This window comes from Heterodontus francisci, chromosome 31 (genome assembly GCF_036365525.1).
Source record: "Heterodontus francisci isolate sHetFra1 chromosome 31, sHetFra1.hap1, whole genome shotgun sequence".
NCBI lineage: Eukaryota > Metazoa > Chordata > Chondrichthyes > Heterodontiformes > Heterodontidae > Heterodontus > Heterodontus francisci.
Window position 1 is genome coordinate 38,738,467 of NC_090401.1, and position 23,640 is coordinate 38,762,106.

The 23,640-nt window shown below is 43.0% G+C and overlaps 1 protein-coding gene across 2 annotated transcripts in view; it reads left to right on the forward strand.

Moving 5' to 3' along the window:
• The first annotated feature begins 2,458 nt into the window (after nt 1-2,458).
• Nucleotides 2,459-23,640, forward strand: part of clic4 (chloride intracellular channel 4) — a 132,652-nt gene continuing 111,470 nt past the window's right edge. For both annotated transcript variants that reach the window (XR_010968881.1, XM_068011339.1), the window contains exon 1: nt 2,459-2,884. Coding sequence is in view for 1 of the 2 variants with exons in the window: in XM_068011339.1 (XP_067867440.1) it covers nt 2,816-2,884 (69 nt within the window). In the remaining variant the exon portion in view is untranslated. The remainder of the gene's footprint in view (nt 2,885-23,640) is intronic.

Sequence of the window (23,640 nt, forward strand, 5' to 3'; positions counted from 1 at the left end):
TGGCTCAGAAATTAGCTTTCATGTTGGCCATTCCACTGTGAATTAAAATACTACTGTTGTTTCTGCATTCTGAGTTGCCCTTAAAGTGACAGTAGCCCCCAGGTTTAATTCAACTGGCTTCCTTCTTACATCTGTTAATTAAGCAGGGATCAGTGAGTCAATATATAGTGCTCATCCATGCTTTTGTTACCTCCAGACTTGACTATTACAGTGCTCTCCTGACTGGTCTTACATCTTCCATCCTTCATAAGCTCATCCAAAACTTTGCTTCCCTACTGACTCGCACCAAGTCCCATTCATCCCTCACCCATGTGTGTGCTGACGTACATTGGTTGCAGATCCACCAAACACCTTCATTTTAAAATTCTCTTCCACATGTTCAAATCACATCATGGCCTTGCCCCTCCCTCCCTCCCTCTGTAACCTCCTCCAGCCCCACAGTCCTCCAATAATTCTGCATTCCTCCAACTCTGGCCTCTTGTGCATGCCCCATTTCCTTTGCATCACAATTACTGGCTGTGCCTTCAGTTGTCTAGGCCCTAAGCACTGGAATTCCCTCCCTAAACCTCTTTGCCTCTCTACCCCTCTCTCTGCCTTTAAGATGCAGCTTAAAAGCAACCTCTTTGACCAGGCATTTAGTCACCTGCCCTAATGTCTACTCCTTTGCTCTTGGTCAATTTTTGTGCAATTCCACTTCTATGAAAATCCTTGGGATGCTTTACTATGTTGAAGGTGCTATATGAATGCAAGTTGTTGGTATAATATAGCATTGCCCTTAGAGGCAACTCTGGCTCCCTGGCAGCACTGTTATATAAATGAGCCTGCGCTGGTACTACTGCAATACACAACCTACCTCAGAGGTGGTATTTCCCTGCACACCAGAGGTAATGTGCGGCTGGCACTGGTTGCCATCAGCCTGTATTTTAAAAGCTGAAGTAACGTAATTTTTCAGCAAAATGGTATACTAATTTGTTTCCCAGTTGTCACCAAAACCTTGCATTCCAAGCCCCAGTGTAAAAGAGGTGGACCTGGAGCACCAGGAACTGTAATACACTGTGGAAACTTTTCAAGCAGGATCCCAGAATCTAAATTCAGTAATGCATACATTCAGTAAGTGAACCAGGTAAAGGCTCCAAGATACCAAAAGGAGTTATGTTATGTGCGCTAGAAATGGAAAATCAAAGTACAGCGGACTGTGAAACTCAGCAGAACTTGCATTGCTTTTAAATTCATTTTTGGTGCTTGTACCTGTGTGGGTTCCTCTAGCTGGAAGATGTCACTGTGGGGGAACGAAGCCCTTTTTAGCCACCTGTGATCTTCATCAAAGACTCTCAGACCTAGACAGTAGAGGTAGAATGTGAAGTGAAGTTCTGTTTACTCTGACCTAGCAATTCCCCACTAAAGTGTTGCCTCTACTATACCAAATTGCTACCATTTCCCCACCCCCATTAGCTGTATTTATATGTCCAATTACAATTGGCAGTCTCTATATCTCACAGGACTGTTTCTGCTTGAAGCCATTCTGCAAATATGCTGAGACTTCCAGCACTGGGTGGGAATACTGGAGATCCAGCTGCAGGTGCGGTACTTTCCTCATGGCCAGAATATAATTGCGCGTGACAATGCCAACATTTGTTGGAAGAGGCGCTGTTGCCCCCTAAGATCTTTGATCCTCTGACAACAGTAGCATTGCCTCACCGATATTAGCATACCACTGCCTTCCATATTGTTGAATTTGCAGAGATAAAACTTGATATACAGATCCAGAGCAGGAATATCCTGAAATATCCATATCAAATGTTCAGATGTATCGATATCTAACAATATGTGCAATTAGCCTGAAAACCAGTTTAACAGTAAATTCATTATAAAATTTGATATCTATTTGTGTATCATATTGTTTTAATGAAGAAAATTAAATAATACATCCATCATTCGTCCAGCTGATGATATAGCAGATCAAAATGTGTCTCCTAAGCACTGTTCTTTGAATGAAATGTTTAAAGAAAGATCTGTTTTGTAACAGTAACGCAGTACAATTTTTTGAATGAATACATAAATACAACAACTACCATTTATATAGCACCCTTAACATAGAAAAATACTCCAAGGCACATGAGAGAGGCAGAAGGAAAAATAAACTCCCATACAGAAGAAAAAACATGTATGTGTGAAAAAACCTTTGCTTGTTAGTTGATTTTTAAAAATGTGATAAGAGGTTACATTTTTATATTATAATGTGGGATTTTCCCAGCTCCCTGACCTCTTAGACATTGTCAGTACTGAGTGAGCTAAAGTGCAATTACACTAGATAAGTTTAGGTATAACCCAGACTTGTACATTTTTGGTTTCGCTATATCTGATTTGTTGACTGCTAATGCTTTGTGCTTTGACGCTCTCCACAGGCCTGCCCTTTTTTCCCCTTCCCTGCACTGCATGACATCACCAGCTTTAAATATTCCAGCTGCTTTTTTTTTCCCTCAGCGAGTTTGTGCTCCACACAATGACCATGTAGAGTGAGCAAAGGAAACTGCACAGCTCCAGACTTCGCCACCCAGTTCCCCAGGACGTGGCTAAAGAAAGCATCTTACTGGAGAGAGAGAGAGAGATACTCATATTACTACAGACAGGCAGACTCTGAACAACACTGTTTGAACAGGCTCAGAAAAGCTAGAGGGAATCTCTTTTCTGCATTAAGAGTGGTTTGTAGCAGCTGGTCTGAATTGAGACAGAGAGAAAAAAGGAGCAAGTCTGTAAACTTGGACGAAAAGTCAGACTCAGTGGACTATTGAAGAGACCTTGAAGTTACTTCATCATGGCTCACTCGACCCCACAGAATGGAGTGGACGGACACAAGGATCCTTTGATAGAGTTGTTTGTTAAGGTAGGATGTGCCAGAATCTGACTCCTTATTCCAGAAACAGCCAGCAGACAGCTGTCTGAGTGGCTCTTGGCTCTGCTGTGCCCATTGCCTTTTTCTCACCAGAACAAATCTATTTTTATATTTAGGCAAAACTGATTACCATTATACTGCTGAACAATTGACTCTAGATAGTTCTGTATGAAAAATGGAATTGTGTTCCAAAGTATAACATTTTGTACTGAGCCAGTTAAGAATTTATGATTCAATTCTATTTTTGGTTCGCTTTGTGCTGCTCTCTTGCTTTGTTACATTTGTGTAATATTCTCAAACATATGTGAAACAGTTGCAGGTCAGTAAACAATTTTAATGAATTTATGCCTAGCTGTCAATCACATTTTATGTAGACAGTTATATAGAACACAATGGCCATTATTACAGTATTGGTTTCTTTTAGTGTAAAGTTGTGCTTCGAAGTCATTATTTTAAGTGAAATTCAAGCCCTTCTGTGGAACTTGTTACTGCGAAAAGCGGCTTTGTGGAAGCATAGTGGGTCAACGATGGCGTGAAACCACTCCCCGTTGACTAGAGTTGCTTTCCCTAAACTGGAGCCAGTTAAGATCGATATCAGACGAATCCTTCTAGCTGTAAAGATTATGTAAATGAAGCTGTTTCTTTGATTAGGTATGAATTGATTCACTCAGTGCCCACAGAAAATGCTCTGAGCTTAGTTCACCACGTTCATGGACAGACAGGCTGTGACTTCACATTTCATTATGCCAGCAAAGAAATATGTTCATATTTATATTGTCTGTAAGAGATTTTTGGGTGTGGCGTATGCATATTGTATGATATAATGGCTTCCGACATAAACACCAAAACTATCATTCATGGAGTGGTCACAATGGAGCAGTAAGCAATGAGGCCAATTTGACCCCTCCATTCTCTCATCTGTTGTTGAAAGTTTGTTTTTTCAAAAGAAGTTTACCATCTATGTCACGGAGTTCTTTGTCTGCCATGATTAGAATTATCTGTTTAAAGAAAGTGATTTACCTGGGCAACAGGCATCTGACTGAAGCATCAGAATGATTAAATATAATGTCTGCACGCATACTGAAGACCACACCCATGAATTGCTTGATGGCTCAGTTGTGCATTGGCCAGCATGAAGCTGAATCCTACAGACTGGGCCGGTCAAGACTGTATTGAGATAGCTGATCTTGGCTGGTGCAGGATTAAGGGGTTCTTCAATTGGCATAGCAGCACTGGGCATGGGAAGGGAAAATTCAGAGAGATTTCTTGTTTCTGATCTTTGTACAGTGCCCACCGTTGAAAAATGTGCACTTGTGAACTTCAGTTGCCTGTGATGCTGTCACTGCTAAATAGCCTAGCTACTTTCACTGATTAGACATTGGCATTTTTGTTGCACCTTGTCAAATTGTCTGGATATCCCACAGCACTTTACAATTGATGATTTTGTAGGCACACATGAAGGCCAACTCCACTCTGTTATGCTGTAACGTGACTGACGATTTATGCACAGTGAGGTCCCACAAACAGAGACTGAATGAATAACCAAATAATCTGCTATTTGATGGTGGTTTGAGGGAGAGATGTTTCCTAGGACAAGAGGAGAACCTTTCAATAGTGCCATAGACTTTTTGTTTGTCCGAGTAGGCAGATGGGACCTTGGCTTTAATAAAAGGCATCTCAGAAGATGCAGCACTCCTTCACTACTGCACTGACATATCAGCTTAGACTGTGTACTCAAGTCTGTAGTGGGGTTTTAGATTTAGAGATACAGCACTGAAACAGGCCCTTCGGCCCACCGAGTCTGTGCCGACCATTAACCACCCATTTATACTAATCCTACACTAATCCCATATTCCTATCACATCCTCACCTGTTCCTATATTCCCCTACCACCTACCTATACTAGGGGCAATTTATAACAGCCAATTTACCTATCAACCTGCAAGTCTTTTGGCTTGTGGGAGGAAACCGGAGCACCCGGAGGAAACCCACGCAGACACAGGGAGAACTTGTAAACTCCACACAGGCAGTACCCAGACTTGAACCCGGGTCGCTGGAGCTGTGAGGCTGCGGTGCTAACCACTGCGCCACTGTGCCGCCCCTCAACCCCTTAAACCCACAACCTTCTGATGCAGAGGCAAGAGTGCTACCAACTGAACTAAGCTAAGTTTGCTTACCGTAAAAGCTGAAGCTGATCTCTGTGGCTCCCATCAGCACCTACATGTCTCCGGTCTTGGCTCCATCCTGCAGCCCAGGTTTCTTCTCAGGGTAAGTCAGCATATTGCAGGATGCCAAGCTAAGCAAGCTCCTCTATTCCTTTTCAAGACCATTTCTTTCCACCTCTACAACAGTCCCCACCTCTCCACCCTTTCCCCACTGCAGCTGAAACCCTTGTTCATGCTTTTGTCACTTCAATGCTCAGTTTAAAGCTCTCAAGCCAACTACCCCTTGCCAAAACCTCCACAAGTTACAACTTATTTTGAATATTACATTCTGTCTCTTCACCCATAATAAGTCTCACACTCCCATGTACTTTCTGAGCTTGATTGACTTCCTTACCCCAGGAAAATGACTTCAAGATCCCCATCTTCATTTTCAAAGCCTGCATGGCCTCATACTGCCTCAGCTTGGTACAGACAACTAGCAAGTTAAGGCAGCACTTGTTTGACACTGTTAATCCTTTGTGCCCCACTCCTACTGCTTCACCATCAAGAGCTTTGCTTTCAGGCGCTATATCCCTGCCCTGTGAGACTTCATCCTTGGATCTCCCTCACTTTGCTATTCTCTCCTAGCAATTGAGGACTTGCTCAAAGCTCATCCCTAAATCTTCTTTGCAAAGCACCTTGTGAGGTTTTACTGTACATAAGAGGAGAATTGTGTGGAGTATAAACACCATCACTGACCAGCTGGACCAAAAGGCTTCTTTAGGGGCTGGGTTCTTCTTCTTTGGCCTCCTTATCTCGAGAGACAATGGATAAGCGCCTGGAGGTGGTCAGTGGTGTGTGGAGCAGCGCCTGGAGTGGCTATAAAGGCCAATTCTAGAGTGACAGGCTCTTCCACAGGTGCTGCAGAGAAATTTGTTTGTCGGGGCTATTACACAGTTGGCTCTCCCCTTGCGCTTTTGTCTTTTTTCCTGCCAACTACAAAGTCTCTTCGACTCGCCACATTTTAGCCCCGCCTTAATGGCTGCCCGCCAGCTCTGGCGAACGCTGGCAACTGACTCCCACAACTTGTGATCAATGTCACAGGACTTCATGTCGCTTTTGCAGACGTCTTTAAAGCGGAGACATGGACGGCCGGTGGGTCTGATACCAGTGGCGAGCTCGCTGTACAATGTGTCTTTGGGGATCCTGCCATCTTCCATGCGGCTCACATGGCCAAGCCATCTCAAGCGCAGCTGACTCAGTAGTGTGTGTAAGCTGGGGATGTTGGCCGCCTCGAGGACTTCTGTGTTGGAGATATGTCAGCCAAGAGCGACGTCTCAATTCATTCCATCTTCGCTGCCTCCGGAGAATACTTGGCATCAGGTGGCAGGACCGTATCTCCAACACAGAAGTCCTCGAGGTGGCCAAGGTGCTGTAGATTCTATTTAATTCTATGTGAGAAATTTTGCAAAATATTTACATTTAACAATTCAGCTAATGTGTAGTTCAATCCCAATAAATGTTTCAAATTTCTTTTTCATAATGTTAAGAATATTGGGCATGTGGTAACCTTTCACAGATTGAAGAAATCTTGCTAATTAAAAATCATGGCATCAACATTGCAAATCCTAAATGTAGGAGTGCTCACTACATACTTTTAAAAAATTGTGTTGGTTGATACCCTGATTAAGAATGCATTCAAAATATTACATCTGTATCTTTCTATTTTAGTATCAAAAGGATATTGCAGTCTTCTTGCCAAATTAACTGAATCCATCTCATCGGGCCCTTAATCAAAAATGATTTGAATAGGAAGTCTGAAATTCAGCTTGTCATATCATCAGTGCAAGTCCTTTTCAGAAAAGCAAGATCAACGTCAATCTTAATAAATAAATTGTGGGGTTTATATTCAAGACATGAACCTTAATTTTACAAATAGCTATCGTTACCAAAGTTTAAAATTTTTCTTATTGATTAGGAAGCCTGGGCAACATGTCTGCATCCGAAGGAATAATCCATTAAAATCTTTGATTTGATGTGCACAGTAAGCAAGAATATGCATCCACTTTCTTTTACCTAGCTCTTTATTGTTGCATGGTGGTTTATTTTAGGAGATTAACAATTGTAATTGATAAAAGCCTGCAGCCTTGAAAATACTGAATTCTAATTCATTAATAGATTCATAGCAGGGGAACTGCATGCCCTTCAAATACTGGTCCAGTGCGCTTCTACTGATGTGCCACTTTCTTACTTTGTAGTTTTCATCTGCCTGCCACATGCATACCAATATTCTCATGGTTTCACCACAGTTACTGTTAATGTCATGTGGCACTGCGGCCGCTTTCTCGGGTCATATAAGATCCCACGGCACTATTTCAAAGGAGAACGGTGGAGTTATCTCCGGTGTCCTGGCCAATGTTTATCCCTCAACCAACACCATTAAAGCAGAATATCTGGTCCTTATCATGTTGCTGTTTGTGGGACCTTACTGTGTGCAAATTAGCTGCCATGTTTCCTACGTTACAGCAGATGATTACACTTCAAAAGTACTTCATCTTAAAGCATTTTGGGATCTCCTAAGGCCAGGAAAGGCGCCATATAAATACTAGTTCCTTCTTTCATAACTAGAACCTGGACTGAAAGTCTGAAGAAAGACGAAGGAATATAAGTGTAAGGAAAATTGAAATGAGTGTTTTGTAATTCTGTTGGCTGATGCAGTACAAACAGGAGAAAATCCCATATCTCTGCTCTGGGAGAGACTGAGCACATTAGTACCAGACTCCTCACAACCACCAGGTGAGAGGAGACACAAGGGCATTGCATCTTGGTGAAAAATCAAAAAATCATGTCATGCATGAGATGGTGAAGTACAGGCAGCAGTTCAGTAAGCAGAAACATAATTAATTTCAAACAAAAGGATAAATAAATAGACCTAGTTAACAAAAATATATAAAATTAAATATATTTTTTAAAATGGCTACTGCAGGAATATTAACAGCTCACACAAGCCCCTCCCCTCATATCCTATTGTTCAATTATCAGTTGCCAGTGATTGCCAGAGCTGGCGGACTGCCATAAAGGCGGGGCTAAAGTGTGGCGAGTCGAAGAGACTTAGCTGTTGGCTGGAAAAAAGACAGAAGTCCAAGGAGAGAGCCAACTGTGTAACAGCCCCTACAACCAATTTTATCTGCAGCACCTGTGGAAGAGTCTGTCACTCTAGAATTGGCCTTTATACCACTCCAGGTGCTGCTTCACAAACCACTGACCATCTCCAGGCACTTACCCATTGTCTCTTGAAACAAGGAGGCCAAAGAAGAAAAAGAATTATAAAATACAACATTTTTCTGTGCTATTCTGAGCGAGGATTTCTAGCATTTTCATTACAATGACTGTCATTGCAGAACTACATAGAATTTGCACTTTATTTTAAATATGTTATGTAAATTGGTGTAAAAATTGCACTGGCATATAAGCTTCCATTTACAGTTATGGGCTTAAAATAGGCACTACAGGAGTGGCTTGTACTCTGGTTTTGATAGAAACTGGATGTGAGCCAAAGTAAAAAGCTGGTGTACTTTAGGCTTCCTGGGGCATGTTGAAATATTTGGGAGTAGACCTTTGCACAGATATTGCGAAAATGGAAGCCCTGTTTTAAGAGGCATTTATTTCACAGGAAACTATAATACTGTACCGCCCTGAGGTTAAGCATTCAAACTCAGTACAACAGTTGCCACAGCTTGTGAATTTAATTTTTTTTGGAACCAGATCTAAAACAGATGGCATTTTAATAGTCTAATCATTTGGCCAATTCATGTCTAAAAGAAATTGTTGCTCCAGTAAATGACCATATTTAATTTTAACCCTTTAGTAGCCTGTAAGCTTTCTACAGCATGGGAAAAGAAAATGAAGCAAATTGAATTCTGTGCATTTATTTAAAGGATACAGTTTGCAAAGAAAACTATGCTCTTGCGGCATTTTATTTATTCTACTTTGTAGTTTGAAAAATCGTTGTGAAATTATTTTTTATAAACAGTAATAAATGAGAACCATGTACGTAACATGAAACTCATTGAAGCGATTCAGTGCTCAAAGGATTAGTAGTTAGGATTAGTGAAATATTTGGAGGTGATGTTGGTAATGCTCACCTTTTGGAGCAACTAATTATCTTCAAAGTACTCAGTACTATTTCACTGCAAATAGCAGTACTTCGCCTGACATATCTGGAGTCTGAAAGGAACAATGGCTAATTCATCAAAGGACTGCAAATAGTTTAATACCTTCTGTAAGGTCAGGTCAAGTCTGAATAGTTTGATACTGACCTGCACATCTCTTGTTCTGGGGTGGAGCCAGGATCAGGATTTCAGAAAGGAAAGAGGAAAACAATAGAATGTCACCAACTGATGATGGGGCAGATTCTATGACCTCATCTGCTCTGGCCCAATGTTATAAGAAGGTGAGTTAAACAATGTTGCACTCATGCTTAAATGTTTCGCTGCCTCTGTATTCAGCTTGATTATCCTTATAGATGTATGTGCTTGCATTGGCTGGGATTTTATCCCAGCAACGGGGGTCCCGCAGGCTGGCTGGAAGGTGGGAGTGACCCCGCCTTGGCCCCCGCTTGATTCCTGTTGCAATTTCATAGCGGGCAGCCAATTAACTGCCCACTGTTGGTGACGCCGTCCTTCTAACGGATGAACTCCCGCCTCCAAAGCTGCCAGCCAATTGGATGGCTGGCAGCTCAGCAATACCAGCGGTGCCACCAGGAGCAGTGGCCACTGCCGGTATTGCAGGAGGCCTGCAGTGCTGAAGGTGGACGAGACCCCGGGACGCAGGCAAATGGGGTTGGGGACACTGGGGCCAGTCAGTCAGGCCCCGGGTTGGTGAGGGTGGGAGGGGCTCTTGCTGGGGGCAGCCATTGCCACCAGACGGGGCCCTCTGGGGGCCATGGATTGTCCCCAGAGAAGGGAACCGCCCCCTGACCCCACTAGGAGGCCACCAGGTCTCACCTGGAAGTGTCTCCATGAGCTGGCAGGCCCCCTCCATTTCAATAAAATCGGAGTGGAGGCGGGAGGCTGCCCTTAAGTGGTCATTAATTGGCCAGTTAAGGGCCTCATTGGTCTGGGGTGAGAAGGCCCTCCTCTGCCTTCTCCCCCCCCATCAAAATGGCAGGGGGCCAGGACAACGTTGTGCATGCCATCCTTCCCATCTTGTGTGCTGCCTCGCCTCTTTTCTTGTCTCCAAGGGCAGGGATAAAACCCTCCCCAATTGTTTCTGTAAAGAAAATACAAAATTTCTTCCTATCAGCAATCTGCTGAGATGAATTGTATGTGTCTGGACACGTGTCTTTTGTGGTATCTCAGTCTCATCAAAGTGGTCATATAGAAGTCTGAATGTTATGTCCAGGAAGCTCACCTGTGCTTGCTCTATGCCAGAATCAAGTCTTTTTTTGGCTCATTTGTAAACTACTAACAGCTGCCATTATTCATGCAAGAAGTTATTTCAAAGTTGACCTGGTGACAATGGTTTAGATTTTACTATGGGCAATAATCCCGAAGGCTGTTATTGCTCTGATAGTAAAAAAAAATTAACCTGTGCACAGGCAAATTATGTGTTTATTCTGGTGCTGCCAGAAAGGGTAGAATGGAAAGATCAAAAGATGGGACCTGGTTACCAGATTTTTCTTTTTTAAATCTTCGTAGAGTGAACTCTGGGCTCAGTTTCATGAGCACAGATTGCCCTCTGGTATCCTGTCCAAGTGAACATTGATAGTGACTTTCAGCAGGCTGTTCTTGCACTGGGGGAAACCAGGCCAGTTTTGGTCTGGTTAACCCACGGTGCAAAGACCAACTGTAGCATTCCTCCTGCTTCCCCAACTTATATCTGTCAACTCAGTGCAGACTGGGAATTGAACCTGGGACCTTGCTGCTTTGTATGGCTGGGCTACTCATTGGGTTAAGCAGCTCCCTTGTTCCATTTATTGTGCTGTTACACACTCTGTTTTAAAGTGGGGGGGGGGGGGTGGGTGGGGTCTGTTGTCTCATTAGAGAGTCTTCAGATAAATATATGTTCAGGAAACTCGACTGCAACTCTCAGCAGGCCAGTCAGCATCTCAGGACAGAAGAAATAAGCTCATGGGGTTGATTTTCAGGATCTCAGCCTGGCGGGAACGGGGTGGTTGTGGGTCTAAAATGGCTGTGCATCAGTTATTGCCCCTTTCCCGCAGGCAATACAGCCAGCGGCATTTCCCACTCATGGCTGATGTGTGTATCGAGCACTCTCTGCCCACTGATACGAAGCAGCATGTGGCCTAGCCAGTGGACCTTAACGGGACCTGCGCAAGCCCCTACAAAAACAGGTCAATAAAAGTTTTGTGCATGATTCTAGCTGGACCAGGTGGAAGATGTATGCTCATCCTGGTCACACAAAATTTGTGAGACCCGTGTCTGGCCTGTACATGATTTCCCCGCTTTAATATGAAACTTCTGCCTGACACCATGGAGGACTTGCTGTAACCTCCCCTGTTACCCACGAGCTGCCTAAAAGTGCTGGTTCAGCCCTCACATCTTTCCTTCGTTATTCAAATGACGGCTCGTCACCAAATGACTTGCAGGTTGATAGGTAAATTGGCCATTATAAATTGCCCCTAGTATAGGTAGGTGGAAGGGGAATATAGGGACAGGTGAGGATGTGGTAGGAATATGGGATTGGTGTAGGATTAGTGTAGGTGGGTGGTTGGTGGTTGGCACAGACTTGGTGGGCTGAAGGGCCTGTTTCAGTGCTGCATCTCTTAAAAAAAAAAATGGCTCAAGCTTCTCACCAAAGATGAGTGACGTGATCGCGCTGCTTGCCTGCTCCTTGTCTGATGTCCACCCAGAGTCAAAGTTGCCCAAACATTTCAGGTATGGACCCATCATCAGAACTGCTGGTTCATTCATCCGTGTTCTCCACATATGCTGACTGACCTGGCTGAGTGTTTACAGCATATTATATCTTGTTTCAGATATTTAAAAATGACAGCTTTGTCATTTTGAATTGAAAATATCCACATTAGAATATTAACATTATAATGAAGTTCCTGCCTTACTATGGTTGTTTAGGACTTTTAAACAGTTTGGTGTCTTTGGTCCTCAAGCTACAATCTGACTAATCTACCACGCCCTCCAGACTATGGTAACCAAGTGTTAACTGTTCAAGGGCCATTGTCACTGTAGCATCTCAATGCTACATTGTCTGTCCTTTTGAGTTTGGATACTGTGTCTAATGTAATACAAGCTTTATTGAAATACGTTTTGTACTTTGATCTTGATTTTCATTAAAAGCATTAGAAAAGTCAATAATTTCCACCACGTGATGTGGCAGTGACATAGATTGTTGTTATTAATTGCATCATTGCGTGTGTATACAGATCTGGTATAGTGCCTGCAAGACTTTGCCATGGTGACAGCAACCCTTTAATCTCTATTCAACAACTATTATCCTAAGGTACCCTAATAGATGGTGTGATGACTGCATTCCCTGAAGCAAATATTTAATTCTTTGAATAGCTAGTAATTGAAAAAGCAAAAGCAGTTCAGGCTCATTGTATGCATGTGTGCATATGTCTCATCGCCTGTTACCTCGTAGCCATACATTATTAATTCAAAAGATTTGGTGCCATTATTTAACTAGATTAATTGAAACTGGTCCTGTTTGGGATTCAGTGGATGATCTTGGTTGTTGAAGACATTTGCAGGCCAGTGGCAGAGATCTCTTGCTGATTATAGTACACCAGTTGTTTTTCGTCTAAAGCATGAAGATTCAGACACATTATAAACAGTTGTTGGAAGGTAGCAGACAATGTTGCTGCTGGGAATCTGTTGTGCAATCTATTTTCTGTTAGAGTGACAGCGAGCCATCCTTTAATGGTTCAGCATGTTTGCCCAGTGAGCAGCTGAGCCATTCAGAGCAGAAAGATCAGGTTTGATCCCCAGTCTGTGTCAAGTTACCTGATCTTGCCCTGGACAGCAGCAAAGACACGACAATTGACCTCAACAGTCAGGTCTTTGAATAGCTGCTAACTAAGGGAGCAGAACATCAACTGATGGATATCCAGCAGCTTCTGCTGGAAGTGGGTGTGTGGATATTTGGCTAGGGCCAGATAATTCTTTGTTCCAATATGGTCGATTAGCTCGCCAACACTCGAGGCTGAATTTTACCAGCCCCTTGAAGCCGCGGGTCGCGGCAGGGGGGGGTGGGGGGCGGTAAAATCTGTGGGGAGAGGCCCACCCCAACCCGTGACGTCGAGAAGGGCCCGCTGCATATTACTGGCGGTGGTAGGACCTCGGTGCAGCCCCCCCACCCCACTGCCAGGCGGCGGGCCTTCACCTCCATATTAAAATGAGGACTAATGAAATTCAAATTAACCTACCTGTAGGCGGTGGCCGTCCCACTCCGATATTACGGCTGCTATTCGTGCTCCACCCGCCTTTGGAACTCCGCATGGAGTTCCAGGCGAGAACCTGGTGGGGAGGGGGGAGCAATAGAATTTTCAGGGCGGGAGGGGTGAAGGAGCGGGGAAATCAATTTTAATCGGATGTGGGGGTGGTGGGAAGGGTTAAGGGTCAAAGGGAACTAATTTTGGCGGGGGGGAAGTTCTGGATACTAATAAAAGTTTATTATTTGGGGAGAGGGCAATTAATATAGAAATTACCCATTGGGGGGTGGGAGTTGGGCTTCAGAGTTGAAATTTAAATTTATTTTCATTTCCCAGAGATTGGGACCTTTAAATTTAAAAATGTTACTGAAAGGCTTGAAGCTGTTTAAAAATGACGCCAGCACCTGCGCGGTGGCACCGGACACCGTTGCTGGGGAAATGGTGGCTGCCCCCTTCCGTCATCGGGGGCGGCCGCTCTGCCCCCTCTATTTAAATGAGCTCCCACACGAAATATCGTGGGGGCTCCTCGGCAGCTGCTGAATGTGGGCACCGCACTGAGTTTAAAGGGCGCTGCCTCGGAGTACGGCGCCCGAATAAAATTTAGCCCTTAGTGTCTAACTCATATATGAAGGCTGACCATTAAGGTGAGTCACCAGAGAGAACCTGCGAAACTGAACACCCACAACAACATACCAGTCCCTTCAGGAGATGAAAACTGGGCCTTTTTAAAAAAAAACATTGTTGCCTAATTTAGTGAACCTGGTATGTTTGAAGCACATTGCAACCACAACACAAGAAATCCATGCATACTGTAGCCCTGCAGATTCGAGAGAAAACACACTGGGAACCACAGCCTGTCAACATCTTCCATGTATTTAGCAGCGTGTTAAATATCTTTGACAATTTAGTGAGAGAACAATGGCCTTTTGAAATAAGCATCTTATGGTTTTTGTATAAAGGAAGGTGCAACTTTCAAAGGAGCACTTAATTGCTTCCAAGTGGAGCAGAAAATAAAATGTTTCATCTTCTGACAAATTGCTATAGTTATTTTTGATAGAATTTAATGTTTTATGACAGAGATTTGATTTATCAATATTTATATGTAGTACATAATTATGTATGCCTGCTTCTTAAGAGGATATCGAGTCCAAATTATTCAGATATTCAAAATGCTGTGTATATTTTAATTTTCATAAATTTTTATGATGATTATGCTGAAGGGCATTTGGACACCCATCAAGTACATTCAGCTCAGGTGGAGATGATTGAGTGTAAATGAGAGGTAGTCTTACAAGGTAAATTGGGTTGTTTTTGTGTTACTGCAGCAGATGATAAGAGAACGGCACAACTTCAGTATGCAGCTTCTGGTGTTTCCTATAGAGATATAAATAGCCAAAATTGCCTTGCTTGAGTGGCAGGGGAGACCCACTTTATCATGTGTCGTATGATCTGCCATTAGATATGCCAGTTCTACATGTGAATGATGTCTGATGGAAAATAGCCCTGATACCGGAGAGTGACTCAAAGACACCTGTGTAATGCTACTCTCATGAAACTAGAACTGCAATGTCAAAGTGGCTTAGATCTCCCTCATGGACTTCTTTACCACTATAATTTGGCCTTTGTTGCTTATCTCCATTCCCTTGCTCACCGAATGAAACCTCCCCCAGTCTTCCTCAGGCTCTACCTGAGCCCTGAATCCAGAACCCATGTCTTTCTCTAGTATCTCTCCCAACTCCCCTCATACCCTATCGCAGCTTATCTTGTCCATGACACCAATCTCCTTTAACCCAATTTCTACTAAAATTGCTGACTGCTCAGTTACCCTTTCTGGCCCCTATGCTAGCTGACATTGTAAATGATTCTCTCTTCTCAGCTACTGTCTCCTCCCTTTCAAAACCACCCTCATCAGTCCCTCCTCAAAAAGATTACCCTCTGACCTTGAAAACTGCCTTCCATCTTGTTTTTTCTTTCATGTTATGTGGGCGTCGCTAGCTCGGCCAGCATTTATTGTCCATCCCTAATTGCCCTTGAGATGGTGGTGGTGAGCTGCCTTCTTGAACCACTGCAGACCATGCGGGGTAGGTACACCCACAGTGCTGTTAGGAAGGGAGCTCCAGGATTTTGACCCAGCGAAAGTGAAGGAATGGCGATATAGTTCCAAATCAGGATAGTGTGTGGGATTGCCCTCATTTCATTCCACCCTTATCAATCCGATCGTAATAACAACATTTCCAGCAAAAGGTTTCTTTTCCTGCCCCAACAGTGTTACCAAGGATCTATCCTTGCCCCCGCTCTCAACTGTATGCTGCCCCTTGTCAACATCATTCGCAGATATGGATCAGCTGATGACACCCAGCTCTATCTTTCCACCATCTATCTTAGCCTCTCCACTGCCTATGTACGTTCAGGCTGCTTGTTCGGTATCCAATAGTGGATGAGCAGCAATATTCTCCATTTAAGCATTGGGAAGATGGAAGCCATTGTCTTCAGCCCCTACCACAAATTCTGTACCTTCACCTCCTTGCATCCCCTTCCCAGGCTATTGCCTCAGACGCTTCACAACCTCAGTGTCTTATTCAATCTGAAGCTGAGCTTCCAAATCCATATGCACCCCATTACAAAGATCCCCTACATTTAGTTCGATAACTGCCATCACCCTGCCTCAGCCCATCTGCCGCTGAAACCTTTATCCGTGACTTTGTCATCTCCACACGTGACTGTTCCATTTACCTGACCAGCTTCCATTCTCCACCCTTTGTAACATCAACTCATCTAAAACTCTATCCATAGCCTATCCTGCTCCATGTCTCACACACCCATCAAAACTTTCCCACTGACTTACTTTGACTTCCTCTCCTCCATTGCCTCCAAATTAAATTCTCATCCTCATATTTAAACCCACATGATGCCTCCCCGCTCCCTACCTCTGTAATCTCATGCAGCCCTACCATCTCCCCAGAACTATTGCTGCCTCTTATTCTGACATTTTTCATCCTTTTGCCCCACCATTGGTGACCACACCTTTAACCATCTACAACCCACAATGTTGAATTCCCTTCCTAAGCCCCTCTGCCTCTCCACTTCCCTCTCCGCCATTTTAAGACCCTCCTTAAAACCCATCTTTTTGATAAAGCTTTTGATCACCCCACCTAATATCTCTTTTTTTGGCTTAACATACATTTTTGTCTGATTATGCTTCTGTGAAGTACGTTGGGACAGTTTTCTGTAATGTCCCAAGGTGCTCCATGGTGTAAAGATACTTGGTAGAAAATCAGATTGGTTTGATTATGCTGTATAACAACTTGGTGTTTACTAAGGGAAATATAACTAAGTTGCTTTAAAATGTTTATTTTTTGAATCAAATCATTTCCTCCTCTCACACATGTACAAAACTGCCATTGATTTAGATCAATATTTGCATTCTCGGGTTTCTTTCTCATTCCCGCTGGGTTGGGATTGAAACAACTGATCAAACAATGAAAGGACAACACTATACAAAGTTTTTGGTATACATTGTATAACCCAGTTCCATGGTTAACAAGAAATGATTAACAAGAAATTGCTTTTGAACAAGAATAACACAGAAATATTAACAGTGTGCATATTTTCTGACCATCATACATTCAGAGAAATAAGATTATTTTCAGAATTCAAAATCTGAAACCCTTTAACCTTGCCATTCACCTGTAAATTTTGACAACAACAACAACTTGCAATCATATAGCTCCTTTATCATAGTAAAACATCCCAAGGCGCATCGCAGAAAATTAATCAGAAAAAAATAAACCAAAATAGGAGACATTAGGACAGTTGACTAAAGGCTTGGTCAAAGAGGTAGATTTTAAGGAGCATCTTAAAGGAGGAGAGAGAGGTAAATTAGCAAAAAGGTTTAAGGAGGGGAACCAGAGTTTAAGGCCTAGATGGCTGAAGGCACGACCACCATTGCCAGGGTGAAGCAAGTGGGGGTTGCACGGAGGCCAGAATTAAAGTGTTGCAGAGGTCTCAGAGGGTTGTGGGGCTGGAGGAGGTTGCAAAGATATAGTGGAGAGTTTGAACATGGAAGATGAGAATTTTCAAAATCTCATTGTTGGAGCATTGGTAGACCAGAAGCAAATGGAGGACAGTGAGCACAGTGGTAATAGATGAATATGACTTGTTTCGAGTTAGGATACCAGCAATACAGTTTTGGACAAGCTTACGTTTAAGGAAGGTAGAAGGTGGGAGGCTGGCAAGAGAACATTGGAGTAGTTGAATCTGGAGATAATAAAAGCACGGATGAGGCAGAGACAAGCGATATGTTTGAGGTGGGAGTAGCTGGCCTTGGTGAGGAGTGGTAATAGGGTCAGAAACGCAGCTCAGGGTTAAATTAGATGGCATGGGGAATAGGAACAGTAGTTACAGATGAAGTTTCTGGCAGGGGCCAATTAATTGGAGGAAACCTCTACTTAACTAATACTGGATGCTGGACGAGCAATCTGACAATGCAGAGGCGGTGGAGGGGTCAAGAGAGGTGGTAGAGTTACATACAAACATAGAAAATAGGAGCAGGAGTAAGCCATTCGGCCCTTCAAACCTGCTCCGCCATTCGTTATGATCATGGCTGATCATCCAACTCAGTAACCTGTTCCCGCTTTCGCCCCATACCCTTTAATCCCTTTAGACCCAAGAGCTATATCCAACTCCTTCTTGAAAACATACAATGTTTTGGCCTCAACTGCTTTCTGTGGTAGCGAATTCCACAGGTTCATCACTCCCTGGGTGAAGAAATTTTTCCTCATCTCAGTCCTGAAAGGTTTACCTCGTATCCTTGGACTATGACCCCTGGTTCTGGACTCCCCCACCATCGGGAACATCCTTCCTGCATCTAACCTGTCAAGTCCTATTAGAATTTTATATGTTTCTATGAGATCCCCCCTCACTCTTCTGAACTCCTGTGCATATGATCCGAACCGACTCAATCTCTCCTCATACGTCAGTCCCACCATCCCAGGAATCAGTCTGGTAAACCTTCACTGCACTCCCTCTATAGCAAAAACATCCTTCCTCAGATAAGGAGACCAAAACTGCACACAGTATTCCAGGTGTGACCTCACCAAGGCCCTGTATAATTGCAGCAAGACATCCCTGCTCCTGTACTCGAATCCTCTTGCTATGAAGGCCAACATACCATTTGCCTTTTTTACCGCCTGTTGCACCTGCATGCTTACCTTCAGCGACTGATGTACGAGAACACCCAGGTCTTGCTGCATATTCCCCTCTCTCAGTTTATAGCCGTTCAGATAATAATCTGCCTTACTGTTTTTGCTACCAAAGTGGATAACCTCACATTTATCCACATTATACTGCATCTGCCATGCATTAGCCCACTCACTCAACTTGTCCAAATCACCCTGAAGTCTCTCTGCATCCTCCTCACAACTCAGCCTCCCACCCAGTTTTGTGTCATCTGTAAATTTGGAGATATTACATTTAGTTCCCTCATCTAAATCATTAATATATATTGTGAATAGCTGGGGTCCTAGCACCGATCCCTGCGGTACCCCACTAGTTACTGCCTGCCATTCGGAAAAAGACCCATGTATCCCTACTCTTTGTTTCCTGTCTGCCAACCAATTTTCTATCCATCACAATACAATACCCCCAATCCCATGCGCTTTAATTTTACTTGCTAGTCTCTTATGTGGGACTTTGTCGAAAACCTTCTGAAAGTCCAAATAAACGACATCCACTGGCTCCCCCTCATCAACTCTACTAGTTACATCATCGAAGAATTCTAGTAGATTTGTCAAGCATGATTTCCCTTTTGTAAATCCATGCTAACTCTGCCCGATTCTACCACTGTTCTCTAAGTGCTCTGCTGTAAAATCTTTGATAACGGACTCTAGAATTTTCCCCACTACCGACGTCAGGCTGACTGGTCTATAATTCCCTGCTTTCTCTCTACCTCCCTTTTTAAATAGTGGGGTTACATTAGCTACCCTCCAATCTGTAGGAACTGTTCCAGAGTCTATAGAATCTTGGAAGATGACCACCAATGCATCCACTATTTCTAGGGCCACTTCCTTAAGTACTCTGGGATGCATACCATCAGGCCCTGGGGATTTATCGGCCTTCAATCCCATCAATTTCCCCAACACCATTTCTCTACTAATACTGATTTCCTTCAGTTCCTCTCTCTCACCAAGCTTTGTGTTCCCCAACATTTCTGGTATGATGGGTGTTGTCAACAAACATGTATTGTGTTTTTGTCACCGAGAAGCAGCATGTAGATGAGAAATTGGAGGGAGGCAAGGATAGATCCATGTGGGATTCCAGAGGTGGTAATGGGAGAGCAGGAAGAGAAACCATTGCAGGAGATTTTCTGACTATGACAGGATAGGTAAGCGTGGAATCAGCTGAACAATGGAGTAGAGGCATTTGAGAAGTATGGTGTGGTCAGCCATGTCAAAGGTTGCAGATGCTTGCAGTCACATAGGATGCCATTTGCAACTTTGATTAGGGCCATTTCACTCCTGAGGCAAGAGCAGCAACCTGATTGGAGAGTGGAGAATGCAAAGATGTAGTTGTGGGATAGGTGGGCACGGATATGAGAGCCAACAATATTTTCAAGGATTTTGGAGAGGAACAGAAATTTGGAGATGGTGTGGTATTTTGGAAGGACAGAGAGGCCAAGGATGGGTCTTTTGATGAGGGGGTTGATCATAGCACATTTGAAAGGGAGAAGGACAGCAACTGAGAAGAGGGAACCATATCCAATACCAGATAGCATGGAGGCCAGATGGTAAGTTGAGTAGTCAGCAGTTCAGTGAGAATTGGTTTGAGAGAGAATATGGGCAAGCTGAGCTCAGTTAGAACATGATAGGGGATATAGGAGAGAAACTAGAGAAAGATGTTAGTTCAGGGCTAGGATAGGGTGGAGGGTGGGGAACCTTGAGGGAAATTTGGCTTAGTGGGCAAGAGGAAGGCAGGGATGTGGTAGAGGCTGCACAGATTATTTGATTCTTAGTAACAAAGAAGTCAGTAAGCTCCTGGCACTTGTTGTTGGAGGTTAAGGTGGAGGGGGACAGGAAAGTGGAGTTTAAGGTTATGGTTGGTAGTGGAGACAAGAAAGGGCTTATATGTAAGGAGAGGCCAAGGGAGGACAGGGGGTCGGTAAACTTAGAGAGAGAGAGAGCAAGGTGAGTTGAGATGGAGGTTGAAGTCACCGAGATGAGCAGTTGCTCACCCTTATGAGCACATATTGAGGTGACTCAGTCCAAGTCTTAGCTTCTTCCATCTCATGCAAAGGCTGGCTGTTGTAAGGTTCCTTTCTCTACTCAGACCCTCAACATTATTACAATTTTATTATTGTTGAGCAGATCTACATAAAAACAAATACTAAAAACTACAATTCATGTGATGGCATATCACATACATAGTTGAGTTGACAATGTAGACACAGCAAAGAATAATGGTATTTGTAGTTTTTAGTCTTCATTTGCTTTCTGGGGTAATTCAGCAATCCTGTGCTTGCAGGAAGCATGGGTCAGATATAACATTACAACATTGTGACCCTGATACTTCAGACCTCACTCCCTTCGAGCCCATTATCTCGTTTCCCTGGAAAACTGTTTGATTCTCTGCATTCCCTTCTTCCCTGGGAAAATTAAGCTTTTTTTTTTACAATTACTCTTAAAGGGAGCTTGGTCTTCAAAAATGTATGTCTTGCAAATCCAAAATATATGTACTGATAGTTGTCAGCATGTAGAATCAAAGATTAAAAAAAAAACACATTCTCACAAAATATATTTTAGACTGTTTCAGAAGTGTAATCAGGGAATACCCCTCAAGGAAGTCCTTTAAAACTCTCCAGAAAATGTTTTAGTGTAAAACTTGTACTTTGCTCCTATTAACCGCCTAACCTGAGTTCTAAATGAAACCATCAACTTTAGAAAGCCATGTAATACATACACCATTTGGTATGTCCATTGTTCATGTTCATATCCAGTACACCAAATGCTGCAAAGGGCACCTTCCAAAAGCAGCAATAACCATCCCTAAAAAACATAACTTGTGTTGCTACAGTTAGTTAAAGTAAATTTGGTGATTCAAGTTGAAATGGTAGTGATGTTCAGTACCGGAACTTCTAATACTGACTAAGTTATCAAGCTGATTTCCTTAAAGTACGCTACAGACCATTTTAGAGTTGACCTGGAGAGATGGACCTCTTATGTTCAGCCATATTGGAGTATGGAGTATCGATTATTTTCAACATTCGAGCTTATTAGGTATTGTCATGAAGACCCCCATCTGCCAAGAATGAGGCATATTAATTTCATCATATTAACATTAACTTTAAACTGCAGCTGGAATGAAGAGATGACTTGTTTAAAGAGATCAGCAGTGGCTGGAAACACATTTGCATACTAAAAGAAAGTCGTCTAGGAAAAGACAATGGGAACTGTTCACTGATTCAATTAACAGAGATTGGTCTGGACAATGGTGATCCACATCTTGGTGTAAGATACAGCACTACACCCACCACACCCCCCCCCCCTCCCCCCACCGAGAACTTTGGAATCCACAAACGCAGAAAGTGAGTCACATGACTAACCTGCTGGCCCAGGTCTGGTTTTGAACTGCTCACGGGACAGCTTGGGTCAGACTGCAGATTGCAACTGAACTTGGAAGAAGAGAGCCTCTCTCTCCCTCTCTCTCTCTCTAATCTCTGGATCCACTGAAGTCACTTAAACCTCAAGAGAGAAAAGACTGCTACATCGAAGCAAGTTTTAAAGTGTGCACTGGGCCCCAATGAAACGGCAAGACTTATCGGCAACCAAAGACTCTACAGCGAACTTAAAAGACTGTAAATAATTCCCAGATATTGCCTCAAACTTTTCCCCTTTATTTTTTCTACTTTTTCTGTCTCTATCTGCGTGTGTGTTTATCGTGATGCATGCTAGTGTGGTCGCGTCACGTATTTGTAGTCGTTTTAACCGAATTAGAGTTTTAAGGTTAATAAACCTCACCTTTCTTGTTTAAATGTAAGAAAACCTGTCTGATTGATTTCTTTGCCTTACAATTGGAGAGCAGTGAACAAGGATTCACTGAAGGGGGAGCTAAAAACACGGTGTTTCTAAAATTAAACCCTGTTGCGGTTAAATCAGGCAGGGTGAGAGGGAACCCCTAGACCCCTTTCTTACCTGGTCATAACAGAAAGTTTTTAATTTAATGTGTTGCTTCTTTATGATAATATTGAACAAAGTAATTAGAGACTGACCTTCTACAGAAGCTTGTGTAGTGTGATGGTTGGACTACAGTGTGCTACACAGCTACAGCACAATCAGCAGTTTAATCAGCAACAATAAGAGTGAGTCCCAACACTTTGGAAAAGTCATTCTTTTCAAATTTGGCCACGGGATGTGGGTGTCTCTGGCAAGTCCAGCATTTATTGCCAATCCCTATTTGCCCTTGAGAAGGTGGTGGTGCGCCTCTACCCTGAGATTGTGTTCCAGCCTCCATTTCTTCCACGTCACCTGTAATTTTGTGGTCAACATACATGCCACCTGTTTGCATTTGCACAGATGGGCAGTGTTTTTACGTTGTCCATGCTACTGTTTCTGATCATTAAAATCTGCACTTTCTCTGCTTTCAGTAAACATTGTCTCAGAATGTTAGTTAGATTAAAAGTAATTCCTAAAAACATGTACCTCGCAGCATTGCTGTAATATTGCTTGTAATTTCAGCAATCGTGGAGGATGTTACTGATGTAATAATTGTTAAGCTGCTTATTCAGAGTGGAAAATATACCTATTTGATTTATGAATAATTGCACTTTAATTCCATTGTTGTACAAAATTAATTGATATTAATTCAGCATGGGAAACAATACAGTGTAATGAAATAACTATTGATGCAGGACATGCTGGGACTATGAGCAGTTCAGTAACCAGTCAGCCTGGATCGATGGAATGTGGATAAACAGCTTCCCACTGTGTTGTCATCAGCTATAATGCCCTGACTTCAGACAATATGGAGATTCTATCTAGTTATTATTTTACTCCTGTATGTACTGGTGGCTGTGGTACTATAAAGCCTGTGTCGCTTTGGTGTTTGTAATTGTGTGCTTTGATAATCTTCTGAAGATGACAGTGATTATTATGTCAAGTGACAGTATACAATAGCAATTATGCTGAAAGTTCTCCCGT